Source organism: Colletotrichum scovillei, assembly GCF_011075155.1.
Source record: "Colletotrichum scovillei strain TJNH1 chromosome Unknown Contig00003, whole genome shotgun sequence".
NCBI classification, from domain to species: domain Eukaryota; kingdom Fungi; phylum Ascomycota; class Sordariomycetes; order Glomerellales; family Glomerellaceae; genus Colletotrichum; species Colletotrichum scovillei.
Genome location: NW_023336261.1, coordinates 1,074,905 through 1,086,935, shown reverse-complemented (window position 1 = coordinate 1,086,935; position 12,031 = coordinate 1,074,905). Strand labels below are relative to the sequence as shown.

Genomic DNA, 12,031 nt, shown 5'->3' with positions numbered 1-12,031 from the left:
TAATGGAACTGTAGAAGACCTACCTCACGTAGCAGCAGGTCGTGTAAAGCGCTACAGAGTTGCTCGCCAAAGTCGGTCAAATTGGGGAGACTCAGATAACGGGATCCAATAGCTGCAACCCCAATGCACAGACTCCAACCCCAGACAGGAATGCTGAGAAGGGACCTGTCGACGAATGGGTGCAAGTGATGGAAATGTTCAAAGTACTGCTCAATAAGGTGTTCAAACGTATCTCGGCCAAGAAGAACATCCAAATCTGCATTAAACCTTTCGGGCAGCAAAGGCCTTCCGGCACCTGATAGCAGCTTCGTTTGTATTTCCTGGTATACGGACTCTGGAATAGTGAAGCGAGACTTTTGTTGCTGAGTTTTTGTTTGTTTGATTTCCTCCAGAAGCACCGCCAACCAAGAAGCACCAGGATGAGAGTCGTGGTCGGGTACTCCCCGTCGCAGAACGGTAGCATGTCTTTCTTGAAAGCCACGGTCGGCCTGCGACTGGCGAAAACCACGGCCATTTACGTAGAGCTGTCTGTGGCTGGTCGTATCATAGCTTCTATCAAGAGACGAAGTATCTGTGGCTGTTGATCCATCGCGCATGTATGTGATGAACGCTGACATCTGATCTTGATGATTCAGGGAGGATTCATCCAGATCTGAGACCAAGTTCGAACCTCTCGGGCTGGAGGTACTATTTCCCGCAATGGATCGAATGTCTGTTTGTGAGGTAACCGTAATCCGAGATCGTGCAATGGAATCATTGGTCGTAGCGACATCTTGGGGCACGACTGGCTGATGAACATGAGCGTGGCCTACGTTGACAGCCGGCTCCTCCCATGGCGCCATGTCGCAGTCCTGGAGGCTTATATCCATCTCTATTCCAGCATCATTCTCGGTCTCGTGACTTCCTTCAATGTCCTGGATGTAAGAACTCGCGTCTCTGTCCAGGTTCGAGCCTGTGCTCTGCTTTTCATTCCAAGTACCATGATCAGGGGATTGCCTTGACCTGGTTGGATAAGATTGGGAACTGCGCGAGCAACCAGTTCTTTGAGAGTGATATCGCTCGCCGCGTTGAAACGCCGGCAATCCATCATCTAGTCGAGGGTGATATCCTTGCTGACTATGGCTAAGAGTCCCCATTGATAATGTTGTCTCATCCTCGTAGCTAGTATATCTACGTTGAGGGGGGTTATATTGACACTGGAGACTCTTTTCCTCGCAGCGACTGCATGGCAAATCGCCAGAGCACCTGATATGTGAGATGGCGCAGAATGAGCATGTTTTGAGGAGGCGAGATGAGGCCGTGGAGCCTCTCAAGCCCGGTTGCTTTGGGCCGACGTGAAGCTGCTCGTGACGTCGCGCTGCGTCTCTATGAAAGAATTGTTAGGGATACGACCAACTTGTACAAGGGACATAAGAACATAGGTCGGACGCTTCTCAGTCGTCAACTGCACCTGGCGTGGAATTGGACAAAACGATTTCAGGTGATAGGGTCCGGGAAGATGGATAGCTGTCTGGAAAAAACGAGACAACGTTACCTGCGCGCGAACTTTCTCCCACAGTAGTTGCATTCGATGGGCTTTTCAGTGATGTGAGTCTGCTTATGACGCTTCAGATGATCCCTTCGCATGAAGCTCCTATCACATATGCTGCACACGTGCAATGATTGTTCTGTCGCCGCAGGTGTCTCGGCTGATTGGGAGGCCATGGGCAAGGATGACATGACGCTTTAGAAGACAGATTGCTCGTCAGATCTTTGATATACAACGTGGATGAGTATGACTATGAAACGTGAACTTCAGACAGGTGCCTGTCCGCTTGATTGTGTCTAGGGAAGCTTTGGGCGGCTACGGAATCCAACATTCCCTCATCTTTATGTGCTCGGTTGCATGAGCCGATTGCCGCACCAATCCGCACGCGGCCACTTTGTCATCAACCCCGCGAATTATCTGAACTAAAGAATCAATTTCAATGTTCGAAATCCGCGACTTGATTAATACTTCCTTCTTCTCGTTTCGCCTGTCAAGTGGCTACAGTCGCAGCCCCTGCACAGAATGTTAACGTTGGTCTACTATCCCAACCAATAAGTCCCTACGGATGAAGGGCATTTACATCATGACCTAGCTACCAGCCGGGGCTTTAACAATACTTACACCCCAATGTTTCCAAACGTCTCCCTTATTTCCTGAAACTATTTGGCGTCTCCCCTCTCAATGGCCTCTCGTCGCATGACCAAGTAAACCGCCGAGGTCCACGTGTATGACAGGTCCCGCAACCCCTCCCCCGTGATAGCATCAAAGTTCTCTGCAAATCCTGACTTCTCGCACAACCGCAAAAAGCGCGTGCTGATCTCATCGGCCAGATCAATTCGTCCAGCATCACGCAGGCCAGTTTCGACCAGATGAGTCGAGGGAGCCCAGATGGGGCCTCGCCAGTATCCGTCGCTCTCGTAGTCCGGCGAGGCGAGCTCCTCGGTCGCGAGACCCCATTCGCTCAGGTGCTTGGACACAATGCTTGTGACCATCTTGTCAACGACTTCATCTGGTAGATGTCGCGCGGCAGCGAGAGGCATAAACTGTAGAAGGGAGGTGGTTTTGAAGGTCTCGCCTGTTATAGCATTCTTGAGGAGGAAAGACTCGCCATCCCATAATTCTTCGATGAGAGCATTGACCAAGAAACTTCTCATATTTGCCCACTTCTCGGAATCATTCTCGTGTCGTAAGCGTTTGACGACCTGTTCTAGGCAGCTGGCCTGGAGAAGAAGGTAAGCCGCCAGGTCCGGCCCGACGATCATTGGCGTGCTGTCGAAAGCTGTGGAGTTGTCCCAACCAGAGTCGTTACCATGAGCCCAGAACGGAAGACGCGAGGTGTCGCCTCTACGTGTGTCCATCCAGAAGTCCGTCAGTCTGGCGGTGGCATCGTAGAGTGGCTGCACTTTGTCGTCACTCATGCCCGGAAATTGGGCAAGGAGCCTGGAAAGAGCCCAGCCCTGGATAGGAGGCTTTGTAAACCCCCACTCGACGTTCTGCCAGTCAACTGAGTCGGGGAGACGACCGTCCGGCGCTTGGTGGTCGAAGACGACGGTGAGCTGGTCAAGGCCCAGCTGCTGATCGAGAGCAGCTATAGCCAGCGCATTGAAGCAGTGATCCCAGCTCCAGACTTTATTCATCCAGAGCTTGGACATCAAGACAGCTTCTTTTGTAAACTTGTGCTCTGCGCGGACCATGGAGGTCCAGGTCACATAGCTAGCAAGTACTTCGGCCTCTGTTGGCTTGCCCTCTGCCCAAGGGCACATGGCGACAACGAAGTCATCGAATTCCTTGGCCATCTTTTCTCCCATCCTCTCAAATGTGGTATTTTTGGCTTCCTCAAGTGCCAATTTGCACGAATTCTCTTTCCACGTCATTTGCGGCAGATTTTCACGCACATCGAGCTCGTGAATGATGAGCTCCCACTGCGGATCGTCATCCGTGCCCTGAATCTGGATACGGCGGTTGACTCGGAAGGCGTTGGTCTGGCCATTGACAGTTGTCAAGTTTCCCTTGGTGGGAAGAAAGCGGTAGCCAGGGAAGGTCTTGTACGTGACCTCAACGCCAGCTTTGAGCCCATCGTATGGTGGACGCTCGAAGACGTACATCCCCATATAGACACTAGGGTCTGATCGAGCGTCGCTATCAAAGGCTAGAGGTACATTTCCTCTGAGTCGAATGGAGCGCAGGTCCTGAAATCTTGCCTCACAGACGATCTTACTCTCATAGCTCCATTGGATAGACGATATTGTGGCTTGGATGGTGGTCGGCGACGGCGAGTCGTGGAAGCCGGGAGGTTCATTTAGGCCAAGACCCGCGGGCAGAGGCCGGAGAGCAAACATGGGTACTGACAAAGCGACGCATTGAGATACAAGGTAGAGGTCGGTCTGTGGCACGAGATTCAGAGGAGGCGCAAGTCGAGTGGTGCGGCTGAGGCTTAGAAACGACCCTCTACGGCTCCAAGGCAGCATCTTTAGATCTGGCTGGAACGCAGTTGAGGGGGTTGCGGCATCCATTGTAGCAGAATTCCGGCAGTAACTTGAAGAGGATTGATAAGTATCAGTCGCTCTCTGAGAGGAAGAAGGGGTTCGTCATGGATAGGTGGGATACTTAAACATCTCATACCGGAGGCATAGTGGTGTGACAGTATAAGTCAAGGAAGTCGGGAATGATAGCCAGGACCTTTCCGCTAGCTTGCGAGCTTCTTCAACCGTCCATCATCTGCAGCTCTACTCCCTCCGTAAGGAGTACAGTTTTTAGAATGGATCCTGGCTCGGTATTCTGAATGAGGAAATCAGTAGCGTAGACGCGGTAGATTCACGTTGCAGCAACACGTCCACCTCCACCTCCATTACCCACCCCCACCCCACAGTCCGATTCCGATGCAAGGGCAGGAATCTGACTACACCCTGCCGAAACCTTCCTGGCTTTGAAAAGTTCACTGCCATGTTACAATGAAGAAAGGGACTGAAAGCTCACAGATGTTCTAGGCGGGTTGGAATTGGTCGAATCAAGTATAGTACTCACCTCTGACACTTATCTGGGCGCTCCTGATCACCAGCTGTCTGGTCTCTCTCATACGATACTGTGGTGATGTGTCAACTGATAAACCTTCCAGTCTATGAGATTGACCCAGCTACTGTCTCAAACAAAGCGGTTTTCTACTATTGCGTCTCTTGTCCTCATACCCTCCCGTCTGGTCGCCAAACTGGAAAGATAAAAGCCTACCAATCTTGAGCTTATCAATCTGTCATGGCAGTACCGTTCAGTAGCTCGTCCTAAGACGAGTCCCAATTTCCTGACCTCATGTTGTCTTGAATATGTCTCTGATCGCGACCGGCGCGTTCGCTCTCATAATCATAAGAGACCGTGATGTCCTGTCTCCTCGTGATCCCTACAACTCTAGAGCTCGGTCCAGTCTCCGCCCCGACAATACTATCTTGACTACTCGTGTCTTCCATGTCAATTCGCGAAGCTATAGTTGTTGATGTTTTGCCGACGACATTTCCGTTCCTTGGAAATGATTGAGACCCGTTCATCTCAATTCCACCCGACCGCAATCCCATTGGGTCACCTTGCTTTTGATATTTTCGATCTGTCGAACTTAGGACGCGTCGCCCAAGAGCCAATTCTACGAGAGGCCCGAGAATTGGGATACAGGTAGCGATGATAAGAGTATTGCCCTCTACACTACCAAGATTGTTAGCTGGACATATCTAATTAAACAATCCAAATCTTTTCGTTACTGACATGGTCCACACAACAAGCTCCGCACTGTCATCTAGTCGGTTGTTAGTCAGCACGAGGATGCTTGTGAAGTGTCTCTTACACGTGAAGTCTTTGCTGGCGAGAGATGGTAGTCTTGTGCTTTTGTAAATGGAGATGAAGCAAGAGCTGAGGGTTCCGTCAGACATGCCATAATGAAAAACAGACGCATTGAACTTTGCCGTCATACATCGATCCAATCCCAAGAGCAGCACTTTCTTCTTGATATTCATCTGAAGTCGCATCAAAACCGTCGCTGGATAGACTGCAAGGTATAAGTCAAGCGCGGCGGAGTATGCTTAGTCGGGTTGCAGTCAGCGAAAGCCACGTCGAAAGCACCGTGAACTGGACCGAACACTAACCTCCTGTCAAAATCGCGACGTTTACGAGAACCCACGGACTCCAACAGCTCTTTTCAGTCACTTTGAAGTCCCATTGAGCGCGAGTAGGGGTGCACTGAGCAAAGAGAATGATGGTGCAGAGGGACACCAGCACCAGACACCCCGTCGCCATGCCCCAGAGCATTACTTGGTGTATCCTTCCTGGATTCAATATCCTCACGAGGAGTGCCACGACGGCGAACTTCGGTACAGTGTATGCGAGGACGTTTGGAGGAAATCCTGATATTGTGGACAGGATTGCCGCGGATTGCTGTTCTTGAGAGAGGGTGTCCGCATGCCGACCATTACCGCATCGAATGGCCCAAATTTCTAGAGCTATCGTCGTGTAGCTGAGGAGCTAGCCAAATTGCGATGTGTCAGCTCAACATTTGGCCATCTTATGAGTCAGGCATTGCTTCTTGGAAGGGATTTATTGAACGAACCAGAGAAAGAACAGTAAGGTGGTCATCTAAATGGGTTTGTCCAAGAATCTTGATGCGAATAAACAGCCGCATGGCGACGAAGATAGTGCTGATGCCGACAATGATACATATCGCAAAAATGATTCCAGGTCCTTTATTTTCTGTTGAGTAGGACGTTGTAGTCGAATCCGGACTTGTCATCTTGAAGAACTGAGCTGGGTTTCCGGCCAAAAGATACTAGTAAACTGGAAACTTCCCAGTGCCCCCAAACATGGGATTCGGACTCACTCCATCGGAAGTAAGATTCTGGTCTGGACGCGAGACACAAAAGACAATGCTCCAACGTCTCCGCTAAAGGTTTCCTGCGGTGATATGGGCCAAGAAACAATCGGATCAGGCTCGCAGAGTGAGGTGCCGCGGTTGGGAAAATGTTGATTAAGGGGGATCCGGTGGCGACGTCCACTGCCTCATGCAGATGCAAGTATTCTCACCTGAGCCGGTCCGTACATCCTTGGTCCAAAATTCAAGAGAAGAAGGTCGCTTGACAACATAAGTACTAATGATCCCAACAACGTTCCAAGGGTTAGGTCAAGTACACCCGAGGCTTTTACCCATTTGCAAGTTCGAGACTACAGTAATCGTAACCAGTTTGCCGTCCATTTGGTGTGGGTACTACCGTTTTCGATATTGATTGCCTTTTTCAATCAGGAGAACCTGCTTGAAAGAAAGGTATCGTATTGGTTGGACATTAACCAACGAGGTATTGTGGGCTGTTAGTTGCGCAACGTCGGCCCGGACTTGGTGCAGAGCATCTAGCAGCTCCGCCGAATGTTCAGGGGTCCCTCGCTCCTCTCCACCCGGCATGGATTCCGTTGCCAATCAGGCGATCGTGTCGAAAGACTCCAGAACCAACAGCAAACAACAACATCTGCTGCTTGGTGTCTCTGACTGGGGTCCTCATAGATAACTTACGCAGCATTTTGAGTGATCTCATCTTTCCATGCGCTGACCCAAAATCTAAGTCGAAAGAATCCGCGTTGAATCTTTGCCCGCTCCTCCCGGGCAGTTTCATTGGCTCGAACGCTTCCACGAATTAGGTTCATTCGACAACAAAACGTAAATCGCGTGAATTCTAGGGATTGGATCTCGGTCGGTGTTGGAACAGGGTTAAGAGCACGACCATCCAACAAACATACGTACGCCGATGGGTCCTCAGTTCCTGGTGCTGGGGACGGAGTATCAACCATTCATGGACACACGGTCTGCAAACTCACTGTGCCTATCTCAGACATCTGCTGAAAGTACCTACTATGTATACTTTATCCATGAAATATTGATAGTAAGAGGAAGGTTCCGGACACTCACATGCATACCATGTCGCGAACCCATGTTGAATTGACTCTTCGCCCCCGCCGTGTCGTGCGGGACTTCCTCAACTCATATGTTCGGCCTTGTAATTCTATATGGTTCCAGACCAACGTCGTTCTCTCATGCGGCTTTGTCACAACTAGAAGGTGCCTCTTCATTTTGCTGTGCTGGATAATTTGTACTCCATATATCTACATGGCCAACAAGTGTGTACAGCGAAACTTAACCTTGCCCCTTTAGCCCTCCATCCTCCTTCGATTCCTCGATTCTTTCCATCTCTCGGCTTATACCTAAACCCAACTCTCTATTGCATCATCAATCTAACATCTGAACTCATTACCCTGCATTTTGGTCATCATGGGCTCTATCCCAAGCGATATACCTCGCGAGGTTGGCATATCTGTTGCCTTGGCCGCGTGCGACCTTCCAAGCGTGAATTAACATGTGAAGAACATTGCCAATCTTACCAGCGCAGTTGCTGAAGGTGATAACACTGCACGCCTGAGCATGCTGCAGAGCGCTCGTTTGTTGGTGCATGCATTGGAGACACCGCGCGAGACCATTATCAAGCACTGCTGGGCGCAAGTAAGATGGCCTTCTTTTTGAACATCAACGCACTAGCTAAACATCGCCCATTAGCCAGCCGCTTTCACGGCCCTTACATACGCAGTTGACTCGGGTCTCTTTGCTCTGTTATCACAGAGCAAAAAGTCTCAAAACGTGTCTGATCTAGCTCTGAAATTAGGACACGATCCTGCTCTTTTGGGTGTGTCATCTCCCACAGGACGTTACTCCCTCACCGAGTCTATATTGACTCCCTTTCTCGTAATCCAGGACGAATAATGCGACATCTCGGCGCGACGCTTTACATCACTGAGACTGGACCGGACGAATACAAGTCAACAAACTTCTCAGATGCGCTCACTATCACCAGCATGGGCGCTGGCTACCCGTGTGTGTAAGTGATCTATACCTCTCGATTATCCAATCCGTTTGAATAAAGACTAGATTCTTTTACCCGTGCCTTTCTGCGAATCTACAATGTAAGCTGACCCTTGTCATCGTCAGCGCCGGAGCCTGCATGGAGTCCCTAGCCAAATTTCACGAGTTTGCTAAGAAGACCAAATACCGCGAGCCCAACGATGTCTTCAACGGACCCCTACAATACGGATACAAGACCAAACTCGACTGCTTCAGCTGGCTCGCAGCAAACCATCCTTACGAGATGCAATTCGCACAGCACATGGGCGCATACCGGCAAGGCCGACCAAGCTGGATGGATGAAGGCATTTACCCCGTGAAACACCGGTTGGTCGACGGCTTTGACGACTCTCAAGACAACGTGCTCCTTGTTGACGTCGGAGGAAGCTTTGGCCATGACATTGATGAGTTCCGCAGAAAGCATCCCGAGGCCCCTGGTAGGCTTGTGGTCCAGGATCTTCCAACCATTATCAATCAGATCGAGAAACTGGACGCAAAGATTGAGAGGATGGGACATGACTTCTTCACTGAGCAGCCTATCAAAGGTGAGACCGCCCACTTCATCTATTGTACAAGATATCCAAGACTAATGCGCCCCGCACTCAGGTGCCCGAGCCTATTATATGCATTCGGTCCTTCATGACTGGCCGGACAAGAAGTGCGAAGAGATTCTTGCGCGAACTACAGCTGCGATGAAGCCTGGATATAGCAGGTTGTTGGTCAATGAGAACTGCATCCCCGACACCGGTGCCGACTGGCAGAACACTGGCCAGGATATCATGATGTTGACGCTAGTCAGTAGCAAGGAGCGTACTCGGGTGGAGTGGCAGAGTCTCCTAGAGAAGGCTGGTTTGAGAATCTTAGGTATCTATGGTGGCGGCAATGGCGTCGAAAGTTTGATAGAATGTGAGTTAGCGTAGCACGATTAAAGAGCGTTATCGTATCAATCGATGCTCCACGTTAGTTCTCTCATACCGATAGTTAGGTCGTTCACTTATCGGGTCCTTGTAGATGCCTGGACAATGTGATGAAGACTCGAGGTAGTGTCATTGCTCATATGTGTATCTATCTGTTGTTCATTCTATCCTACTGCTTTGCATATTTATCACAAAATTGAATCATTGGCCTTCATACATGTGTTACTTATTTCTCGGGCACCACCAGGATGTCATCGACATTAACAGCTTGTCCGGTTGCCAGTGACCGATTGGCAGCAATACCAGTCAAGATTGATGCGGCACCATCAATATGACTAGCCGCTCGCATGTACTCGTCAGACACCGGCTCACCAAACAGATCCGCAAGCAGAACGAGATCTCCACCTCCATGAGCACCCTTCGCCTCGCCCAGATCGATCTCCTGGGGAGGACCGAACAGCGGCCGAAGCAGCATCGTCCGTTTCTCAATCGCGCCCTCCAAAGCTTGGCTACCTCCAGAGTTCACGTAGCTCTTCTCCACGACCTCGACCTCAAGGCGACCACCCGTGCCGTTGAAGTTGACGCGGAAGCCCTCCCACGGCGCGTATGCCGTGAGGGAGTATGTCATCACCGCGCCGTTGCGGTATCGGATGAGCAGGTTCATTGTGTCCTCGATGCTGATACCATCGCCAAACACGCTCTGGTCTCTGTAGTAGCTATCCTCATGCTCTGCGTCGAGGTACATCGCCTTGAGCTGCGGGTTCTGGTCCAGTTGCAGTGCAAATGGGTCGTCCTTCGCCGCTTCGCTCCCGTGCGCCCTGGTATAAAACTTCGTCACGCCCCTCGCCTCGGCGTTTTCTCGTCCGTAGAACTTGAGGTCGCCCTGGGCGTATACCGTCTGTGGTCTCGTTTGAAGCCAAAAATTGACCAAGTCAAAGTGGTGCGTCGACTTGTGCACGAGGAGACCGCCCGAGTTGCGCTTGTCGCGGTGCCAGCGGCGGAAATAGTCGGCGCCGTGGTTCTCGTTGAGCATCCACTCAAAGTGCACGCTCGTCACCTTGCCAATGGCGCCTGACTTGATAATCTCAAAGATCTTTGTGTTGTGCGGCGCGTAACGGTAGTTGAACGTTACGCGCACCTTTTGGCCTGTCCGCTCGACGGCCGAGAAGATCTCCCTGCACCGCGGCGCGTCGATGGTCATCGGCTTCTCGGTGACGACGTTGCAGCCTAGCTCCATTGCTCTGACGATGTAGATGTTGTGTGTACGGTCCATGGTTGTGACAATGACCTCGTCCGGCTTGGTGTCTTTGATCATCTGGTCAAAGTTGGCTGCGATGTAGGTCGGGACCTCGCCGTGGCCGAGTTCTTTCAATTTTGAGTTGGCATAGTTCATGCGCGTCTGGTTCGTGTCGCAGAGACCGACGATGACTGAAGTGCTGCTGTAGTCCTTTGCAATGGCTGTGTAGAAGAAGCCCGATCGGCCGCCGGTGCCTACGATGGCATAGCGCTTCTTTTGCGTTGACTCGCCCATTGTAGAGGTCGGTTGTGTGCTTAGGTCGTGTCGATGGCTTGAAAGAGGCCGGGTATGGGAACGTCCAGTGCAAGGAAGCGATAGATTCAAGTACACTGCGGTGTCCTTTGTTAAACGATGAATCGTAATGGGCACGGCGAGTTTATTGAGAGACAGACGCCCGCGTTATTGGAGTCGTCAATCGTCATGACTTCGGCAGATGGCACTCAAAATCCGCGAGATCTCATGCAATCGACGGCCCCCGTCAGGAATCCTACTCGGGATCAGATACCCCAAACGCCCGAATTTAGCCAAAATGGCAACCCGTTTCTGGGCGCGGGGGTTTGAATGCCCGACTCATGGACCAGTCACTCGACACTCACGATCCCCACACTGCGGGGAGAAGATGTAGCGGAACGCGGGGGCTCTCCGCTTCAAATGTCGGAAATGTCGGGGATACTGGGGTAAGCCGAGGACTAGACATCTGGAGGGAGTAGCGTGCGGAGAGAGTTTGGGGAAGAAGTGGGAATAAGTGCAACGTCAGCCCAGATGAACCCCCTTGTTGTGTTCTCTCAATTTGGCTATTCCAGCCACCCGCTTGTAAACGGTAGATCGTTACCCCAGACTCTATGGCACTAAGCCTGGATTTACCTGGCATGGTTGCGCACGACTCGTAAGGTCAACGACGGTCCTCAGGCGTTGAGCTGGGACTTGATTCGACAGAGACCCCTGATGTCTCGGCTTCGCAAATAGCCTGGAGTTTTCCCTCCAATGGGAAGCATTATTCAAAATTGGACTGGGGGCGTTTCCGAGGGATCTCTTGGGTTCTGTCAAGCACCCGGCAAGCAATCTTGGCAACGTGCCATCCGACTTGGAGGGCAGACTTAATCTCCGGATATTAGCAAAGAAGACCAACAGAGACCATGCGATGGGCATACGCAACACGGGAGTCAGGTGTTGCCAAGGTAGATCGATGTTGAGCCTCCACGCTCGGCTTTGCCGTTCGTCTCCGGCGGAGAGGAAACCGGTTATTGGGGGCGGACAAGGGGCCATGTTGCATGAGGGTATATGACGGATAAGATGAACGAGCCCGAACCACGTCGCTGGGTTTCCGCTACTCTCCTTCTTTCCATCAGGGTGCTACAGTGTCATTTTTCAGAGGT

The 12,031-nt window shown here is 51.2% G+C and overlaps 4 protein-coding genes across 4 annotated transcripts; 1 reads left to right on the top strand and 3 right to left on the bottom strand.

Moving 5' to 3' along the window:
- Window positions 1-2,187: 2,187 nt before the first annotated feature.
- Window positions 2,188-3,867, bottom strand: HER10_EVM0000429 (uncharacterized protein; the record flags this gene model as incomplete). The annotated part of the gene is made up of 2 exons (XM_035470212.1): window positions 2,188-3,677; window positions 3,747-3,867. The coding sequence occupies 2 exons, from the start codon at window positions 3,865-3,867 to the stop codon at window positions 2,188-2,190; spliced, it is 1,611 nt and encodes a 536-aa protein (XP_035335562.1).
- A 936-nt stretch (window positions 3,868-4,803) lies between these two features.
- On the bottom strand, window positions 4,804-6,293 carry HER10_EVM0003739 (uncharacterized protein; the record flags this gene model as incomplete). The annotated part of the gene is made up of 6 exons (XM_035473403.1): window positions 4,804-5,215; window positions 5,276-5,306; window positions 5,355-5,419; window positions 5,468-5,588; window positions 5,653-6,028; window positions 6,114-6,293. The coding sequence occupies 6 exons, from the start codon at window positions 6,291-6,293 to the stop codon at window positions 4,804-4,806; spliced, it is 1,185 nt and encodes a 394-aa protein (XP_035335860.1).
- A 1,524-nt stretch (window positions 6,294-7,817) lies between these two features.
- On the top strand, window positions 7,818-9,361 carry HER10_EVM0012045 (uncharacterized protein; the record flags this gene model as incomplete). The annotated part of the gene is made up of 6 exons (XM_035481449.1): window positions 7,818-7,876; window positions 7,931-8,045; window positions 8,100-8,226; window positions 8,295-8,418; window positions 8,529-8,986; window positions 9,048-9,361. 6 exons carry the CDS (start codon window positions 7,818-7,820, stop codon window positions 9,359-9,361), a joined length of 1,197 nt encoding a protein of 398 aa, XP_035336632.1.
- A 223-nt stretch (window positions 9,362-9,584) lies between these two features.
- HER10_EVM0003381 (oxidoreductase) lies at window positions 9,585-10,889 on the bottom strand (the record flags this gene model as incomplete). The annotated part of the gene is made up of 2 exons (XM_035473059.1): window positions 9,585-10,035; window positions 10,102-10,889. The coding sequence occupies 2 exons, from the start codon at window positions 10,887-10,889 to the stop codon at window positions 9,585-9,587; spliced, it is 1,239 nt and encodes a 412-aa protein (XP_035335831.1).
- Between the last annotated feature and the right edge of the window lie 1,142 nt (window positions 10,890-12,031).